The 19,792-nt window shown below is 42.6% G+C and overlaps 2 protein-coding genes across 3 annotated transcripts in view; one reads left to right on the top strand and one right to left on the bottom strand.

Annotated features, from left to right (window-relative positions):
- Mcee (methylmalonyl-CoA epimerase) overlaps positions 1-6,702 on the bottom strand; it is a 20,582-nt gene extending 13,880 nt beyond the window's left edge. For both annotated transcript variants that reach the window (XM_021168139.2, XM_029479909.1), the window contains exon 1: positions 6,480-6,702. In XM_021168139.2, coding sequence (XP_021023798.1) covers positions 6,480-6,525 — 46 coding nt within the window. In that variant the 5' untranslated portion in view covers positions 6,526-6,702. The remainder of the gene's footprint in view (positions 1-6,479) is intronic.
- A 377-nt stretch (positions 6,703-7,079) lies between these two features.
- The window catches only part of Mphosph10 (M-phase phosphoprotein 10), a 15,657-nt gene continuing 2,944 nt past the window's right edge, over positions 7,080-19,792 (top strand). The window contains exons 1-8 of the mRNA XM_021167223.1: positions 7,080-7,210; positions 9,016-9,700; positions 10,127-10,284; positions 11,534-11,702; positions 13,331-13,472; positions 14,778-14,845; positions 16,101-16,238; positions 18,093-18,203. Of these exons, the coding sequence (XP_021022882.1) occupies positions 7,122-7,210; positions 9,016-9,700; positions 10,127-10,284; positions 11,534-11,702; positions 13,331-13,472; positions 14,778-14,845; positions 16,101-16,238; positions 18,093-18,203 (1,560 nt within the window). The 5' untranslated portion in view covers positions 7,080-7,121. The remainder of the gene's footprint in view (positions 7,211-9,015; positions 9,701-10,126; positions 10,285-11,533; positions 11,703-13,330; positions 13,473-14,777; positions 14,846-16,100; positions 16,239-18,092; positions 18,204-19,792) is intronic.

Raw genomic sequence — 19,792 nt, 5'->3', positions numbered from 1 at the left:
AAAACATTCCAACAAGGAAACAGGAGGGAGTGACAGGGATTGACAGTCTACTAAAAAACATCCCCAAACTACTGGTTTCCATAAACATGTCAGGCTCACAGAAAGACTGGACAAGCCAATGTGAACTTTTCCACCCTCCAGCCCTGCACCTACTGAGCAGGACCAAGCTGTAGTTAGAACTCTTTCAAGGAGACAGTGAGCAGGACAGGGGTTATATAACTTTTTGGTGGAAAACAAGATCAAGGTATATATAACATGTTGGGATTTCTTCTGAGCCGGAGGTTTTTTTGTTGTCATTTTTTACATTACTTCTTTATATAATTTTGACAGAATAGAAGCAGAGCTACTTTGGGCTGTGAAGAAGCCCTCTTTGGTGTGCTGGATAGTTTTATGACAACCAGACACATGGGAGAGTCATTTGGGAAGTGGGAACCTTAATTGAGAAAATGCTCCCACCAGATGGGCTTTTGGGGAAACCTGCGGTGCATCTTTTTAATTAGTGACTGATGTGGGCGAGTCCAGTCTACTGTGGGTTTTGCCTTTCCTCAGATAGTGGTTCTGGGTATAATAAGAAAGCAGTCTGAGCAAGCCATGAGAGGCAATAATAGCACTCCTCTATGGTCTCCTCTTCAGTTCCTGACTTGAGCTCCTGCCTTGAGTTTCCTCAGTGATGGACTTTTACCTGAAGGGTAAGATAAAATAAGCCATTTTCTCCTCAAGTTACTTTGGGTTGTGATGTTTGTCACAGCAATTGAGACTTAATTATGACATTCAGCAACTGGAGAAGATGACTGAGTGGTGGGTATAGGGGAGGGTGGTTCCCCTATCTGTTATTCTGCTTCTTTACTTCCTAAACACTAAGCTTTAAGAGCCAGGCTCTACAGAATGAAAACTACATACATATGGTGTAAGTATTATATTGTAAAAATATACCACTTAATTTAGTTTAAGAAGGTCTTCTACTACAACTTGGTTTGTATGACAAATTACCAGAACACCCAAAAGTGCTCATCACCAAGAGGTTAATGTAGTCCAATGCTATGTACTCTCTGTATTATCATGGAATCTAAATTTATAAATACCCAAGATACACAAATAGAAATGTACAATTGAAACTCAATCCCCACAAAGAGAATATCCAATCTTTATAAAGTGAAATGCCATAATGTTTTCTATTCTTTCTCTGTTTTCAAAACATAGTAGGACCATCCACTAAATATTTAATGTTCAGTTTAGTGTGAAGAGTATACAGGTGGTGCCAAAACCATAATTCAATGTCAGACACTTAGAGGAGGCACACAGTGAATTTCCAAATTCTCACTGCTGAGTGTTGGGAGTCACACCAATCCATGGCCTTCACAAAGGCCTTGACAGAAGGACAAAGGGATATTAGTTCTATGTCCTTGTCCAGGGGCAGAATTGACAAGGTCTGGGTCTAGGACCAGATCCAGGGCCTCCATGGAGTTAACGTTTCAGTTCCTGGAGCCTGAATTTCTCCCCTGAAGACCTGTACTTATCAGTCCTAAGGCAGCTATGTTCTCTTAGTCACTATTGTTTGGTGAGCTTTCTGTTCTCCATGGCCTGTTCTCACCCCACAAATAGTACATAATATTTTGTACTTCTTCATAAACTTCCTTGGCATAAGTCATCAGCTTGTGCAAGGCCTCCTGGCCCCAGATCCCTGTCTTTGTATTTTCGCATCCCTAGTTTTCCTTCTCAATACCTCACCAGTTGGGACACTTACTCAGCGAATTGGGTCAGCTAAGGACATACATTGATGGCTTGCCAATGAATTGCATGAACTATTTTCCATAAACCTACTTCAAGAGAGCACAGTATTACAAATGTGTGGTAGACAGGATAAAGTCCTGAGTGAATGTGTCTTGTTGCCATGAGCATAGCCATGTCAAGGACCCCAATGGTAACCCACGGGAATGACCAAGTCTTCCTCTGGTCCAAGTAGGAGTGTGTCTAGGAACAACTGACCAATGTGCGCCAAATCTAGCAATAGCAGCTGCCTCCTCCCAGATGACTGCAACCTGACTCTGATCCCTTGCAGAGACCTCCACCTAGAATAGCTAACCTACCCCTTTCTTGCTGCACATAAAACACATGCTGAGTTTCCAGGTTGTGTTGCTGCCCTCCATCAGAGTGAGCACAGCCTACTCCATCCTAGCTTTTCTGTATGTGTGTCTGTCCTTTCTTTATTCCTGAGTCACCCCAGTCAGGTTTCCAGGACCCCACACAGGAGGACAATGCACACATGGGAGCAACATCTTTAGTCGAACTCCTTCCCCTCTCCTTCTATGCATTTCTCCTGAAGGTGCTAGTTTGCAATGGGTTCAATACAGTAGTTTTAAAGCAATATAGATGGATAATGTCAGTAAGCTTTCCAGATAGTGTGTGCAGTAAGAAATTATAGGGAAAGGTCAGAAAATGAGTCCAGGTCCTATCTCTGATATCCTACTGCTAATAGGAACATACAGAAATATCCAAGGAGCACATGATAGGGTGGTCAAGTGAACACAAACGTAATAACCCATACATTCTGCTCTAAAGACAACATACACTCCAGCACACCAAAAAAAAGCGCGAGCAGCAGTTATTGGAGCTTTCTCTGTAGCTTCTTATCTATCATTTGGTTCAATAGAACAGCTCATTCTTTCGATCTTCCAAAAACAAACTTTCTTTAATATGGGAGAAAGACAACAGTATCTTTATGTCATAGTTGCTAAGCCTTTGACACCATCTTCTCTCTAGAAATAAGTGGTAACTACATTCTCTAGAAATGAGAAAACTGACATGAGAAAAAAAATATCTTTTTATTGGCTTTCTTTGGTCCTTAAAACATATATTTTAGGAATGGTGTAAAAAATGATAACAGTGAAAACTCAGTGACAGAATTTACTTAAAAACGAAGGGCCAGGGAGCATGGGGAGCACACCTTCAATCCCAACACTCAGGGGTTCACAGCCAGCCTGATCTACAGAGCAGTTCCAGGCCTGCCAGAACTACATAGCAAGACCTTGCCTCAAACAGATAGATAGATGGGCAAACAAAAAGGATAGAATACAAAAATAGTCCACGGACACATCAGACACTCCAGTAGGTGATTGTCAGAGAAGGCAAGTAGAATGCACAGAAATTAAAAACCTTGTACAATGTTGAACAAAAGGTAAAATGGTGTGGTTGTCACGCAATGGTTCAGCTATTCCTCAAATCAAAATTTAAACACAGAATTATCACAGCACCCAATATCTACTCTGGAGTACTCAAAACAAACCTGAAAAGCAAAATTTAAACAGAATGGATACTCTAATGTTTGCAGCAGCCATATTCCCACAGACAAACCATGGTCTATCACTCAACCTTACTGATACTCTAACAAGGAAGAACCTCTAAAACATCATGCTAAATGATAAGAGCTGGACATAAGATCATACACAGTATGATCCCATTTATATCAAGCATCTAGAATAGTTCACAGCACAGAGATAGGCAGAATGGGCTTACTAAAGGCTGGGAGGAAGAGAGACTGGGGATTGGGGTGGTCTGGATGAGAGTGGTTCCCATAGATCCATATATCTGAATGCTTGCTCCCCAGTTGATGGAACTGTGTGGGGATGGTTAGGAGTTGTGGTCTTGTTGGAATTATGCCAGTGGAGGTGGGCTTTGAGGTTTCTTAGTGTCTCCTTCTCTGCTCCCCACTCGCTGATAAGGATGTAAGTTCCAAGCTACTGGTCCAGCACTATGCCTGCCTCCCTGCCTGCTGCCATTGCTTCCTTGCCGTAATGGTCATGGACTCACTCTCTGGAACTCAAGGCCCCAATAAATTCTTTCTCCAATGTTGCCTTGGTTGTGGTGTCTTCATAGCAATAGAAATATAACTGATATGGAGAGAGACTGTTTAATGCACGTGGGCTTCTGTTTGGGTTATGAAAACATTTACAACATGACCAAGGTGGCACACGTACAACATGATGAATCTAATACATGCTGCACATTTTTAATCGTTCTGTGAGCTTTATCTAAAGGAGGAAGAGCTATGATTCTCCAGTAAGAGGCTGTGGATAAAATCTTGTAGGCCAAGCAACTGGAAATAAAAGGTTTAAAATACTATGACTCCTCCCTCAACTTTATTGAGGCATGATTGACAAGCATAAATCATATCCACTGAGAAAATTTACAATGTGATGTTCTGATATATGTATATATTATGAATTACCACATTAAGCCAAGTGGGTGTGTTCACAAAGGCCAGAAGATGAAATTAGGTATCCTCTACATTATCCTTATATGTTTGCTTCTGAGACAAGTCTCTAAATGAATCCCATGGTGACTGGCTAGACTGGCTGGTAAGTGAGCTCTGGAGATCTGCCTGTGCTCCTTCCCCAGTGCCACAACTCCGTCTGATGTGTGCAATTATGGCTAACTTCTTTTACACATGTGTTGGGGAACAGCACTCAGGTCATCACACTTTGTGTCATCACACCTGTAGGCCCTTTACTGGCTGGGCTATCCCCCCCAGCCTCGAGCTAACTTTTCAAAGATATTTGTATTCCGACTCTTGGGAAGTCACAAACGTAAAATGTAGTTTGGGACTAGGTTGGGAAAGCGCAAGCTCTGAGGTGGAGGGATAGCATGGCCTTACCTTTTAGTTTGCACGGCCATAAAATAGAGATGATATAGGCACACTGAATACCTGAGCTATTTAATCTTTACTGCGACTCTGTAGGTTGATATTATGGCCTCCATTTTTAGAAATCTGGAATTAGGCCTATCGAGATTAGGTTCTTTGCAACATCACTTTAAATGGCAAAGACTTGAGCCCAGATTGTCAGACATCAGAGTTGATGTCGAGAAACTAATGTGTTCTACTCACTCCTTTTCCTTCCATGCTGGGAATCAAACCTATGCCCTTATATAACTTGACAAGTACTTCTCCATGAAATTATACCCAGAGTCTTTTGCAACTCCTTTTTTTCTCAATTGAAAAATACAATCGTATTTTAGTTTGATGCAGTTTCATGAATCTTGGGTTGCCCTCAAGCTTGGTGTGTACCGGAGGATGGAGCCATGCATATTTCCCAAGTGCTGAGATTACAGGTATGCACCGCCTCACTGGTTTATGTGGGAACGAAGGCTGAACCCAGGATTTGTGCACTAGAAAGCACTCCAGCATCTCAGCTATAGTCTCAGCCCAGATTCTCAGACTTTAGTATCATTAGTATGTCTGACGAGTAATGCCTAATTTCTGAGAGAGAGCTTGCTAAGAGAGAAGGAGTGATTCTGATTTAGTAGATATTTACAAAAAACAAATAAAAAACCCAACGTATGATGAGTGAGCTAAGAAGGTGGCTTATATTTGACCTGGCATATATACAACAGGGAGTATTAGCAAAACTCCAGCATTAACTGTTAATCAGAAAATTATTTTCACTTTTGTGCTCTGGCTTTTGCTACAATATACATACACACAGTACTAAGGTGTTTTTGTTTTTGGACAGGGTTTCTCTGTATAGCCCTGGTTGTCCTGGAACTCACTATGTAGACCAGGCTGGCTTCGAACTCAGAAATCCACCTACCTCTGCCTCACGAGTTCTGTGATTAAAGGTGTGCGCCACCACGCCCAGCTTTTTTTGTTTTGTTTTGCTTTGTTTTTTTGGGGGGGGCGGGGGTTGTTTGTGGCCCATGACTTTGCCTTGGAAACTTGTTTGTTAGAGCAGACGAGGAATTTTGTGATTGACTGGAAAGGCTAGAGCGTTCCACAAAAAACAAATTCAACCTAAGAGCAGACTTGGAAAGATGACTAGTTTCCACAGATGAGCAGACAGAACTCTCCAGGCCTTCCAGTTCATTCTCCTGAACACCTTTTAAGTATGCTAGCTAATGGATTTGTCACAAATGTAGCGGAGTAACCCTGGAACGATACTGCCGTATATTTTCTTCCAAGCAGAAAATCTTAGCCTGAGGGTAGTAACTGCCATCATGAAGAAAGAAGAAAATGGAAGAGAAAGTGAGACAGGTGGGAAAGTTGGGCATCTGTCACCAAGATTCTGCTTATCGATAAAAGAGATGGAGGTCGAAAGAATTCAAGGAACTTATAAATCCTTCCGCTTGTTCCTTTCCTGCACATGTCTGATGAAAACATTTAGTGTGGTACGTGTGTAAAACAGGCTTGGAGTCACTTTCAGGACTCGCCACTTTGCTCTTTTCTCCTATCTCTTAGAGCACACATATAATAAATAACTCAAGTCCCCTCCAGCTTTACTGCAAGTCCTGACTTGTTCCTAGGCAGATTACCTGTCTGGTCCATGTTTGCCAAGGGCAACCCCTGAGCACAGAGGACAATAAGGAACTCCCGTGCTAAGAGAGTGTAGCTCCGGGAGCCCAACACTTCAGACCCAGGCCTTGGCCACCCGCGGCCTCCCGTCCAGCGTGCCCCGCACCCTGAGTCCCTGATAGTGCCCGGTATTCACCTGTAGCGCCCGCAGCCAACGCGGCGGCCTTCACTACACGCCTCATGTCCAGAAGCTACAGGCTAGCACAGCGACCTACGGCAGAGCCAACTGGGAGAGTGGGCAGGGGGCGGGGACTGAGGCCCGGGGCGTGTCAAAGCTGAAGTGGGCGTGGAAAACGGGGCAAGGGCGGGGCGCGAGTCCGGGGTGCCCAATACCCTTCAGGGAGCTAGACAGCTGAAGAGAGCTAGGCTAGCAAGGGGCGGGGCGTGAGACCTGGGGCGGGGTCTCGAGACGCGGAGCTTGACTGACGGCCAGACAAGCGGGGGAGTGGCGGGTGCCGCGTGAAGCGACCTTCTTTTTCGTTACATTAAAATACTTATTGTATCGAATGCAAAAGCAGAAAGCAATCACGCGACACCACTGTGGTCTTAGAAATACAAAACATTTGGAGAAAGTGCCAAGGCGCTTGAGATGACCAATGGCTCTTTTCGATGGTCTGCCCCACCCCTACGCATGCCCAATAGAAGCGTTTGCGGCTATAGGCCGGAACCTGTGTGTCGCGGAACTTTAGGCTCTGAGCTCCAAGTTGCATAAGGCGTGTGTTTGCCGTACTGCTTCCGGTCGGCTCTAAGCCCTCGCGTGGCGCCGTAGTGTGTAGCTATGGCGCCTCGCGTGTTTCGTCGTCAGACCCTGGAACGGTGTCTGAGGGAAATCAAGAAAGCCACCAACCGACCGGAGTGCTTCCTCACGTAAGTACAGATCCAGGTCTGGGAGAGAGCAGCGCGCATCGCACCGGTGCTGGGCGGGCCAGCATATGACAACTTCTGAAAGCCAGGAAGGAAAAGTACAGGTCGCTTAGCCCCAACTTCAGACAGTTTTTGCTCCGTTGGCCTGTCAAAATGCTAAAAGTAAAAGCGGCTCGGTGCAGATTTCCTAGTTGTGGGCTATTGCACTAAGCCCAGTTATTCGCGTCCAGAGAGGCTCATTGAGGGCGGAATATGCTTTCTGAATTTGTGTCCCCAAAATACACACAGAAAGTACGTACTTGTTGCTTGTCAATGCATTTTCACGACTTGTGGTAGAGACCCATAGCCAGACAGTAGACGAAGCTCGGAGAAGCCCGCAGAAGAGGGAGGAGGGGTGACTGTAGGAGCCATAGGGGTCCCAGGACACCACAAGAACATGGCCCACAGAATCCACTAACCAGGGCTCAGGGAGGGGCCCACAGAGACTTTACTGGCTATCAAGGCGCCTGCGCTGGTCAGCGCTGAGACCTCTGCATATATGTTGTGGTTGTTAAGCTTGGGGTTTTTGTGGAACTTGTAGCAGTGGCAGTAGTGGCGTCTCTGCCTGCTCTTGTACCCCTGCCGGATTGCCTTGAAATGAGGGGTTGTGTTTGGTTGATATCTCTGGAAGCCTACTTTTTCTGAAGAGAAACGGAGGAGTACTGTGGATCTGGGGAGGTGAGGAGGGAGAAGAGGCTGCAATTGGGATGTATTGTAGGAAAGAAAAATAAATTTAAAAAAATAGGAGAGACCTCTTTCTTCCCAGCACTTCGATTAAGTTCTGTAAAATTATGACTCTGACTTATAATGAAAATCTTAGCAACAGCATCACAGACTCATTGTGTCCAAAATAGAGCTCCCTGCCCCGTCCTGTACTCTTCTCTCCCCTGAAGTCATTTCCCCGTTTCTGTTACCTAAGCTTACATTTACTGCGCCACGAAAAGGCAGTTCTATCATCTCATTTATTCACATTCAGCTAGTCTGCTTCCTTGATGCTTTCATTTTTTTCTGTCCTATTCCTTGATGCTTTCATTTTTTTCTCTGTCCTATTTTCTCTATCCCTTTAGCATCCTTGGAATCCTGCCTATGCTAAATTTAGACACTGATTCCTAGTTGTCATACTGACCGCGTCTCCAACATAAAAATCCTTTGCGATGCTTCATCAGCTTTCTAACAACTCGACTTTATCATGCTTTCTGTTTCCACCTTGTAAATTATCATTTCAAACTTCAGCCTGCAACTCTGTTCTCATTACGCTTAAAGTGTTCCTGTCTCAGAACGCTGCGTGGTTTACACTCTGCCTCCTCAGTCACACTACAGCTGACTTGGTCTTTCTGTTCTTCACATTGTCTGAAAACCAGAGTTATGTGTTTCCACATCTGTGCTGGATACTCTATTTTATCTGTAGGTCTCAATCCCATTTCAGATATCATATCCTTAGATAATTTTTCTCAAACTTAAAGCCAGGTGGGAATCACTTGCCAAATGACTAATAGGTAAAGAGTATGTATGATGCAGATTTGAGGATTGAAGGCTGACTTCCTGGGTATCTCCAGGCAAGTAGATGAGTAACCTTCAGTATATACAGCAAAGTCAGGTTTTTACGGTCTGGCTCATCAGCAGGATACTGTTGGGAACTAGAATCTGTACTTAAAATTGATGTTTCATTTACATTTTAATTTGCAAATCAGATATGTTTTTTTCTTTTATTTAAAAATGCTTGATGTTATTGTGTATAATTCATTCTCACTTAATTTTCTTTCCAATAGAATTCAGAATGGACTAGCATCAAACTTCACATCTTTAACAAAAGTTCTCTATGACTTTAATAAAATATTAGAGAATGGCCGAATCTCTGGAAGTCCTTTACAGAAACTTGAGATAAACAGTTTTGATGATGAGCAGATTTGGCAACAACTAGAATTGCAGAATGAACCGGTCTTGCAATACTTCCAGAGTGCAGTTAGTGAGACGGTTGAGGATGAAGATCTCAGCCTTCTCCCAGAAGGTGAAGATGAGGAGTGCGAAGAGGATGCCTCAGAGGTGGAGGCTGTTAACCAGGAGAACCTAGAGGCAGACTTGGAGGAAGAACAACTGTCAGACGAGGGTGGTGATGTTCCTAAAGGGAGGGGCAGAGCCAAAAGCTCCAGGAAATCTGACCCAAGGAAAAGTCCTGTTTTCAGCGATGACGATTCTGACCTTGACTTTGATATTGGCAAATTGGAGCAGCAGACCAAGATGCAAATCAAGCCACCCGGGAAACCAAGAGAAAAGTCTGTCGTAGATGATAAGTTCTTCAAACTGTCTGAAATGGAGAGCTTCTTAGAAAAAGTAGAAAAAGAAGAGGAAAAAAGACCAGATGGTGAAGAGGAGGACGAGGAGGACATCGACCTTTTTGAAGACATTGATTCAGATGAAAACGAGGGAGGGCTGTTTGGGCGGCAGAAGATTAAGGTAAGGTTTTGGGAAAAAAAATACAAAAACTGTTTCTTTAAAGTACAAGTCATGTTTTCCTAAGGAGAAATTTAATGTGCCTCAGACCTCATTTGAGCCCAAATGAAGTAAGGAAAAAACAAACAAACATAAAGAAATAAATTAAAATTAAGAGCTGAGCCAGTGGTGCAGGAGTGTAGTAATCCTCGGAAGTGGGAGGCTGAGGCAGGAAGATTGTGGCTCCTCAAAGCCAGCCTTTGCTAAGTTGTGCTTCAGTTGTCCTAATGGTTTTATGGTGGTCAACTAGTTCCAGTTTCTCTAATAACTATTTCTGGTGGGGTAGTGGAGATGTTAGGAAACAGTTTGTGTGTATAATATACATAGGCACATGAGTATGTTTATATATTTTTCTATCTTTAAACTTTTCAAAAATGTTTTTTATTTTAGTCAAATAAAAGTAGCAGAAATCTGAAATACAAAGACTTCTTTGATCCAGTTGAAAGTGATGAGGACATAACTGGCGTTGATGGAGAGCTGGGCTCAGACGAAGAGGAAGAGGAAGAGGAAGGGTTCGCTGAGGAAGCAGAAGAAAGCATCTTTGACACGTGAGCATTTCAAATCCTTCTCGAGTTTCTAAGCAGGAGTGATCCAGTCAGAGCTGTGAGGTATTTCTCAGGTTGTCGGATACATCTAGTAAAGGGTTCTCAGCCATCAGACAGCTAGAAAATGTCTCTGAAGTTCAACAACATTGGAGATCATTTAAAGAATAAAATTTGCACCACCAGTAGCAGCTATTTGTTTGTTTGTTTGTTTGTTTGTTTGTTTCTTGTTTAGCCCTAGATGTCCTGTAACTCGTTCTATAGAGCAGGATAGCCTCAAACTCACAGAGCCTCTGCCTCCTGAGTGCTGGGATTAAAGATGTGTGTAGCCACTACCCAGCTTGTCTTTTATATTATAAAGAAGGAGCTTGCATTGGGTTTTGTGCCAATAAAACATTTTTTTTTTAAAAAAGTATTTAAAATGTATGTGTATGAGTGGTTTTTTTTACATGTATGTGTACACACCACATGCATGTGTGGTGACTGCGAAGGCCAGAACAGGGTGTCAGATCCCCTGGAGCTGGAGATACAAGAGCCACCAGACAGACAGCTGTGAGCCACCATGTGTCTCCTGGGACCTGATCCTCTGGTTCTTAGCCATCTCTCAGCTCCAGGGTTGTTTGTCTAAGTGAGCATGGTGTGGATTTGGTGTATTAGTGCTTTTCTCCTGTTCCCACCTCGCAAGCATTTCACCTAAAGCATATCTTTCTTAGCCAGGCATAATTTTGTACACCTTTAATCATAATGGGCAGCTTTAGTCATAGCACTTGGAAGGCAGAGGTGGAGCTCTGTGAGTTTTAGTCCAGCTTAGTTGACCTGGAGAGTTTGAAGACAGCCAGAGCTACATAGAGACCCTGTTTAAAAACAAAAACAAAAAACTAAAACCAAAAAGGAAAGAAAGAAAAAAAAAATCTCTTCCTTTTAGGCCAGTGAGATGGCTCAGCAGATAAAAGGACTTGCTGTGTGAGCCTTGGAACCTAAGTGATCAGAAAAGTTGATCCTCTACTCTCACTGAAATTGTTCTCTGACCTCTACATTTATGATGACTTCTACATTGTGGGCTACATGTCATGTATGCAAAATAATAATAAAAATTAAAAAAAACAAGAGTATCTTTTGTTCCATAGAGACTTAGTGACCCTAGAAGTTTGCTGTTGACTGTCATTAGGTATTAAGAAGTACTTTATATTTGGGATATTTATCTTTGAGTTTCTAGTAGCTTCTATTTTTCCTTTGATCCATCTTGGTATTATAGGGATGAAGATAATGACTTGGAAGAAGATGAGAATAGTGATCAACATAAAGAAGGCTTGAAAAGAGTGACATTTGCTTTGCCAGATGATGAGGCTGAAGATACAAGTCCCTTAGCTGTAAAGCAAGAATCTGATGAAGTTAAATCCTCTTTTGAAAAAAGACAGGAGAAGGTAATTATTAGGAATATTGTATGTTTAACATGGTAGGAACTCAAACAATTAACCTATCCTTTTAAAAGCAAAGACCTTGCTTTCTAAAGATTCTGCATACTGAGCTAGGTATTATGGTGTGTTCCTTTAAATCCAACATTTGGAAATCTGAGACAGGAAGATGATGTCAAGTTCAGGGTGAATTTGGGCTACATAGTGAGTAGCAAACTGTAGCCAACTTTCTCTCATAAAATAGAAATAATAATAGTATCAGTGCTATGTATGCTGTACATAGATACCTCATGAAGAACATCCTGTAATCTGCATAAGTTAGTGCCTCCATTTTCTAGCCAGTAGCCTTCATTTGGAGCCTGCTTTGTAAATTCTCTGTTTCTCTGTACTTGTTTTCCTGTTTGTGTGAGCTTCTGCTCAGCCATCCCGTGACCTTCTTTTAACTATGTGAGCTGCTCTAGGAGGTGTCTCTGTATTGAGTGCCAGGCAGATAATATGCAACTGGTTGTAATAACTTTAGCCCTTGTCCTTTGGTTCTGTCATTAATTCATCTTAAAGTTACATCACACGAAAGTGAGAGCAAGTAGAAACTGAAATACTACAATTACCTAAAGAATTATTTTTCAAAGGCAATTTGAAGTCCACGATTGTCACCTTGTCCCAAGAAGATGTAGAAGGTCTAAAGGAAATAGCTTTATAATGTGTTGCTACCTTAATGTCTTCCCACATCACTTCTCCCCACATCCCAAAAAATATTTGGTTTCACAGAGGAATTATACAGACCTTCGAGGAATAAATAATTAATGTTTAGTTGATAACCACATGTAAAGAGTAAAGCAGTATTTATAAATGGGACTAACTAAATCTGACTCAGCATGTAAGTATCCATATAGTCTTGAGTGTCATTGTTGAGTACTAAAGCAAGAATCTAAAAGAATTTGGTGAGAGCATTGCCACAAAGTCAGATGGGCCTCATTCTTTTAATTCAGTATTAGGGAATCAAGCATAATTCTTGTTGTAGAGATTTAGATCGTTTGAGTAAAACATGATCAGCTGCAGATAAGTCAGGGAGATCTGACCAAATTTTATTCCTTTTTGTATTCAGTGAACTACAAATTCATCAGGTCAAAAGCTGCCATCATGGTTATTGGCTAGATTCTAGAAACATTGCTTTAACAAGAATAGGACAAAGTGTCCATGTTACAGTCCCCACTGTCACCTAACTTCTATTTTGGACTTGTCAGCAAAGAAACAAAAGATAAGGTGAAAGTAAACACTTTTGTTATTTGCAGAATAAGAACCACTTCAGACCTAACAGGTGAGCAGAAGGACGAGTAGGCAAACAGGAAGACTCTGCAAGATCAAGTTGCATTGTGTCTGTTAATGTCTTTGAAAATGTCTGTTGTGGAGTAGAAATGAGAAAATTGGCTGTGGAGTCAAGGGCCAGTCTCCATCAAAACTAATATTCCAGGCAAAAAAATTACTTTAGGAAGTTGTGATAATGCAGCATACCAGTGGCTTGTGAAGATTTAGGTCATTTGAGTAGAACAGAGTCCCCAAGTAAACCACGGTGCTCCTAGGGAGCTTAGCACCTCAGTAAGCACAGCATTGCGACTAACTCCTGTCTTGTGTCCTAGATGAATGAGAAAATCGCATCTTTGGAAAAAGAGTTATTGGATAAAAAGCCTTGGCAGCTTCAAGGGGAAGTGACAGCGCAGAAGCGGCCAGAGAACAGCCTGCTGGAAGAGACCCTCCACTTTGACCATGCAGTCAGGATGGGTATGGTGTCTGCTGAGCTTCTACAGCATGTCTTCTTTTGTGCTTTTCTGTAGTTCCTTTCAGAAAGATTTTGAGTGCTGATCGTTTTTTTCCTCTGCTTGTTTTAAAAACTTGCTAACATACGAGTTGAAAAAATAGTGCGGTGAATACCTGTGCCATTTAACTGAATTCACCAGTTGGTAACAGGTTGAAATCTTGGCCTTTGGTCTCCTGTGCATCTTTGTGATTGTATGTGCTCTTCATCATTAAAAAGTAATTGTTAGAGTTGGGGAGGTGTTCAGGTTGGTAAATTACTTGCTCTGCAAACATGTGGACCTAAATTGGGATCCCCATTCCCCACCAAAAAGCTCCCATGATCCTAGTGCTGAGGAGGCAGTGGTGGGGGGATGGCTGGTGACCCGCTGTTTGGTAGAATTCATGTCATAGGTTCAGTTAGAGACCCTGTCTAAAAGATAAGGTGGAAGGCATTCCAGCAAGGTACCCAGTGTTGACCTCTGGCCTCCGTGAAACATACACATGTGTGCTCATGTGCTCACTCACACAGAAGGAAAGTGCCAATATCATGGCACTTAACTGCTAAGGAGGGTGTCCTAGAGCATTGGGATAGAAGTGCTATCATTTACCAGATCCATTTAAGTTTTATGGTTCTTAAACTTGGAGGAACATCAGAAGGCTTGTTAAATCCCAGATGAGCCTACAGATATAGTTCAGTTGGTGGAATGCTTGCCTAGAATGCTTGAATTCCTGGATATGAACCTATGTACCGCAGAAACCATGCATGGTGGCCTAGCCTAGTACTTGAGAGATTGAGGCAAAAGTTTCAGAGTTCCACAGATGTGCAAAGTCATCCTCGGGTTACTTGGCTAGTTTGAGGCCAGCCTACACACACACACACAGAATTTTTCTTTTCTATTTTTTCTTTTTTCTTTTTCTTCAAAACAGGGTTTCTGTGAACCAGGCTGGCCTTGAGCTCAGAGATCTGCCTGCCTCTGCCTCTCCAATGCTGGCATGAAAGGCGTGCACCCCTACTCTCAGCTTTGAACTTAATGCTACAAGAACTTGATGACATAGCCAGGGTTTTCAGTTCAACTGTGTACAATTCAGTGAACTGTGCAGGGTGTAGGCTTACAAACAGAACACTGTGAGTAGTTCTCCACTGTCTGATTTAAAAGGTGTAGGGTTGGCCTGAGATTTTGTTTCTTCAGTAAGTTCACAGGTACTGCTTATGTTGTGGGTCCAATAAGGATTTGAGAATTTCTGGTCTGATATGTGGTTTTTCTAACAAACATGATATGTTTCTTTTAGCCCCTGTAATCACAGAGGAGACCACCCTCCATCTAGAAGATATCATTAAACAGAGGATACGAGATCAGGTCAGTAAGAACAGAGTGAATTTTAGTTTTCACTGCAGTTTTTAGAAATGATGCTTTTTAAAATTTTTATTTGATCCTCTTGACCTTAAAGCCTTGACACTGGACATGGATATTTTTGCATTCACTGTATGTAGGGCACTCTCTTTGCTCATACCCAAGAAAGTAATGAGCCTGATAGGAAGGGTGGCCAGTACCATCTGTTCTGAATCTTGTTCAGTGGGTGGACTCTAGGGCATCTGGCCTGCTGTGGTCATATCCAAGACCCTTCTTCAGTCTAGACACAGGATATGCTGTAGTCAATTAAGGGTCCATCTTTTCAGATGTTAATGACCTACCAAAGAATTTTTGGGACTTGATCTGTTTTTGTGAGCCTAGAATAAAAATTCTAAATGCCGTAAGTGTTCTGCCACTTGAGCTGTAGCCCCAGCCCCAGAAAATCTAATGCCCAGAAAAGGCCTTCTATGACAAGTATAGTAAGGGATGCTTCCTCAGTGTGTCTAAAATGGAGGAGCAAGAGCAAGACAGTACCATGTGAGAGTGAAGTACAAATGTGAGGTTTATTTAACCATGTAGTGAGATGGGCTGGAGAAATGGCTCTAAAAGAAATCTAAGGACTGGTGGTATGGCTCTGGTAGAACCGTATGAAGCTCTGGCTAAATTCCTAGCAAATGGTGACAAGGAAATTAAAGTTGGTATCAAGAGAAAAACTGATTTAAAACAAAAGCAGAAGGAATACTTAAGCTAATGTTCTCTTTACATTTCATCATGCTTTTTTGTGACATGAAAAAAGGACCACTTTTTTTGAGACAGGGTCTCACTATGTAGCCCTGGCTGGCCTGGAGTACTGTGTAGATTGGGCTTGTTTAAAAGTCAAAGCACTGCGATTAAAGGCATGAGCCATTACATTGAGCAGTCGTTATTATTATTGTTGTTGTTATTCTTATTGAGATAGGGTTTCATGTACTCCTGAATGACCTGGAACTCACTAAATAGCCTGAGGGTGACCTTTAACTTCTGATCCTCCTGCCTCAACCTTTCAGGTGCTGGTATTGCCGGCATGGACTACCATGCCCTGTTTTTGTGGGGCTAGGGACTGAACCCAAGGCTTCATGTAGGCAAGACAAACATTCTACCACCTGAGCTGTAGCCCCAGCCCCAGATAATCACTTTTGAGGTTAAAAATTAATTTCTTTGCTATACTTCTTACTAAGCATAGAAATAGATGTGTTATTCTATTGACTTATTTGCATTTCAGGCTTGGGATGATGTAGAACGAAAAGAAAAACCTAAAGAGGATGCGTATGAATATAAAAAGCGTTTGACACTGGACCATGAGAAGAGTAAGCTGAGCCTTGCTGAGATTTATGAGCAGGAATATCTCAAACTCAACCAGGTAAGGTGACCTCCAAGGCACGGTTGTGACTGAAGAACCAGATCGTCAGCCAGTCCTGATCTAACCTAGCTCTCAGATACCTGTTTCACAGCACATGGTAGGAATAGAGGACTTACAGTGTTCCCACTGAGTGTGAGCAAGTTGGGGCTTGCTCTACAAAAGCACTGATTTATATAATCAGCTATTGACTTCCTGGCAATTAAAGGGTGTTGTAATTCTGAAGTAATATTTTCTTGATATTTGAAATAATTGATATATTTTATTTCTTTATGAGATGATCTGGACCTTTAGGCTCTTGTTGTTTGTTTTGTTTTTGTTTTTTAAATTCTAAAATTAATTTCTAATTAAATAGCAGGCCGAGGCCATATCCTGGGGAAGACTTACTTCTTCACCTGGGTTTATTGGGATGAGTGCTAATGACATATGTTCTCTGACCTGGGCCACAGGCAGAGCCGGCCACTTCTTATTCCTGTGGGCCCCCCACCCCCACCTCTTGCACCTCTACTATGTCGTAATTATGACAAAGAAAAACAAACAAACACCATTTTACCTTTCACAGTGCACCTTTAGTGCTAGAGGAAGAGCAAATATAAATAAAACAACCTGACTCTGTACAATTAAATGGCTGGCATTGCCATATCAGTGGGAAAGTCTGAGTAAATCTAACAAGTTACATTCACATAACATAACATTAAACATTTGTTTTCCATAGACAGTTTGTCAGGCATGATGGCACACTCCTGAAATGCTAGGCCTCAAAGACTGATACATGCTCATATTTTGCAATGGTTCTGTGCTACATAGTGAGACTGTCTGGAGAAACCAAGACTAAGTAATGAATAGTTCAGAAGCACCTAGTGCAGTTTTTAAGCCAGGGCTACCTGTTTGTAGTTCCCCAAAGCCTAGCTCACTAACCTGCTGCTTCCTATTCCCACCCCTCTCTGCTACAGGTCTGTGAATTTGCCTGTTTGGGCTTTTTGTATAAATGAAGTCATGTAATTTGTGACTTTCATGTAGACCAGGCTGGCCTCAAACTCAGAAATCCGCCTGCCTCTGCCTCCCGAGTGCTGGGATTAAAGGTGTGCGCCACCACGCCCGGCAGCACTTCATTTCTATTTTATTATTGGATAATATTCCATTTATATATGTGCCACAATTTCTTGATTCATTTTTTTTTAATTGAACGTGTGGACTGTTCACTACTTCTGGATATAGCAAATCCTATGTGTGTGTGTGTGTTTGTTTCTCTGCTTTCATTTCCTTGGGTTCATATAATTCCCAGGGATCTAATTTCTTTGTCCTCAGCAACATTTGTTAACATCCCTTAAATTTAGTGATCCTGCTCTGATTAGCCTAACTCTTGTTGGAAAATGCCAAAGGATTTACCTGTTCTACATGTCAGAGGCAATGGGTGCCAAAATGTGCAACCTTGGCAGACACTGGCACCATCATGGTGTTGATACCTGTAATTTTACTTTGGGGACATTCTTCTCTCCTACCTCAAGGTAGCACTCTGTAACCCAAGCTAGTCTTGAGCTTGAAGTACCCCTGCCTCCGTCTCCTGAGTGGGGGGAATTACTGGTAGCACCATTATCCCTGACTGGGATTTGTTTCTGTTTTTTATTTTTGTTTGAGACAAGATCTCACTGGGTAGTCCTGCGTGACCCCAAACTCACTGTAATCGGCCTGCCTCTGCCTCTGGAGAACTGAGATTAAAGGCGTGCCCATGCCAGGATGGGCTGGAATGTTGCTGGGTAGTTAAAGCTGTGGGTCTGAGAAACTTCATTGCCTGTAGTGTTTTTCCTGTGCTACATTGTTAAGCTTCTTCATCTAATGTTGACCTTGCTCATTTAGCAAAAAACTGAAGAAGAAGACAATCCAGAGCATGTAGAAATTCAGAAGATGATGGATTCTCTCTTCCTCAAATTGGATGCCCTGTCAAACTTCCACTTCATCCCCAAACCGGTATGTGAGTTTACAGCGCGGTAGATAAAGCAGCATACGTGAACTGAACAGCTCGGAGCTCTGCAGAGCTTCCAATTTCAGTTGGTGTCAGGACACACACCTGCAAGTTACAACAGGCCTTCTGTAAGGGAGCGTCCCTTTGTTCCTGGGTTAATTCTGCCTTCCATCCTGCTGCAACCTGGTCTCCAGCAGGCCCCTGGTCACCTTCAGCCCTGAGCCTCAGTGATTCCTCCTCTCCTGGTGCTCAGTAGTGCTTAATTGTGTGATGGTGTCTGTCCCTCACACTGATTGGTGCCAGCTGCAAGTCATATTAGGTCTTTTGCTTACATCACTTTGGCTGCTCTAAAGTGTTTCCATTTTGCAGATGCACTCTGAAGCTGGTGTGGGAGGGGCAGAACTAATACTGGGCTCTTGTGCTCTGCACTGCTTAATGTGCTCCAGCCAGTCCCAGACCTCTCAGTCTCCTTTCCAGTCCTGAATTTTTCCTGGGCTGGCTGAGAATCTACTGATTCCTTGAAAGTCCATCTACTAAGAGCCGTCTGTAGTTCCCTGAAACGAGCTTGAACCATCCTTTTGGTGCTTGCTCACATGTTGCCCTTTGCCGTCCTTTTGACTGTGATGAACTAAAGACCAGGCTAGATGCAGGCATGCAGAGGCCAGAGGGAAACATCAGGTGTCTTCCTCTATTGCTCTCCTCCCTATTTCTTGAGACAAGATCTTTCCATTGAATTTGAAGGACACCATTTCAGATAGACTAACTTGTCAGTGAGCTCCCAGGTTCTGCTTGTCTCCTCTTCACCAGTGCTGGACTTAACAGGCTTGTGCGCATATACATGCCCATCTTTTACATGGAGACTGGTGATCTCGCTTTTATAGCAAGCACCTAGCCCCTGACCATTTCTACAGCCACTGCTTTGCCTTGGTCTAAAGCATTATCTGTTGTCTCCCACTCAACTCGTTAGGAGTGCATGTGGCTGTTACAGGTCTTTTACTATTTCCCCTGCATATGTGTGTCTGTATTTTACATGCCCTCTGTGCAGGTATGAGCTGTTCACCAGCTGCCATGTTGTATTGTATTTTGAGATTTCTTCTCTGTTTTTGACTGTGGGGGAGCACAGTATTTCTCATAATATTTGGACAGTGGCCTCCTTGGAAGGGATTGTTTTTCACATTCCACATTTCCTTCTTGCTTAGAGTCTGGGCTCATGTTCTGTTTCTCATGTGTTTTTGCTGTTCTGACATTTTCCCAGAACATTGTTCCCTGTACCTGACTTGGACACTGGTATCTTGAAATGATAGTAGCTATACAGTACCTCTCATAAGATTGAGTATACTAACATTCTCTCATATACCTTATTTTAGGTTTTATAAATAGTTTTGTACCACTACATGATGATATATAAAGATAGGTTTCTAGTAGCTTGAATAGTTTATATTTTTCTCATAAGCATTTTTTCATATATTTCATCAGAAAGATTAGATATATTTTACAACAAAAAGCAACATCAAGCCGGGCGTGGTGGCGCACGCCTTTAATCCCAGCACTCGGGAGGCAGAGGCAGGCGGATTTCTGAGTTCGAGGCCAGCCT

The sequence above is a fragment of the Mus caroli genome, chromosome 7, assembly GCF_900094665.2.
Source record: "Mus caroli chromosome 7, CAROLI_EIJ_v1.1, whole genome shotgun sequence".
Taxonomy (NCBI): Eukaryota; Metazoa; Chordata; class Mammalia; order Rodentia; family Muridae; genus Mus; species Mus caroli.
This window is presented reverse-complemented; position numbering and strand designations above follow the sequence as displayed.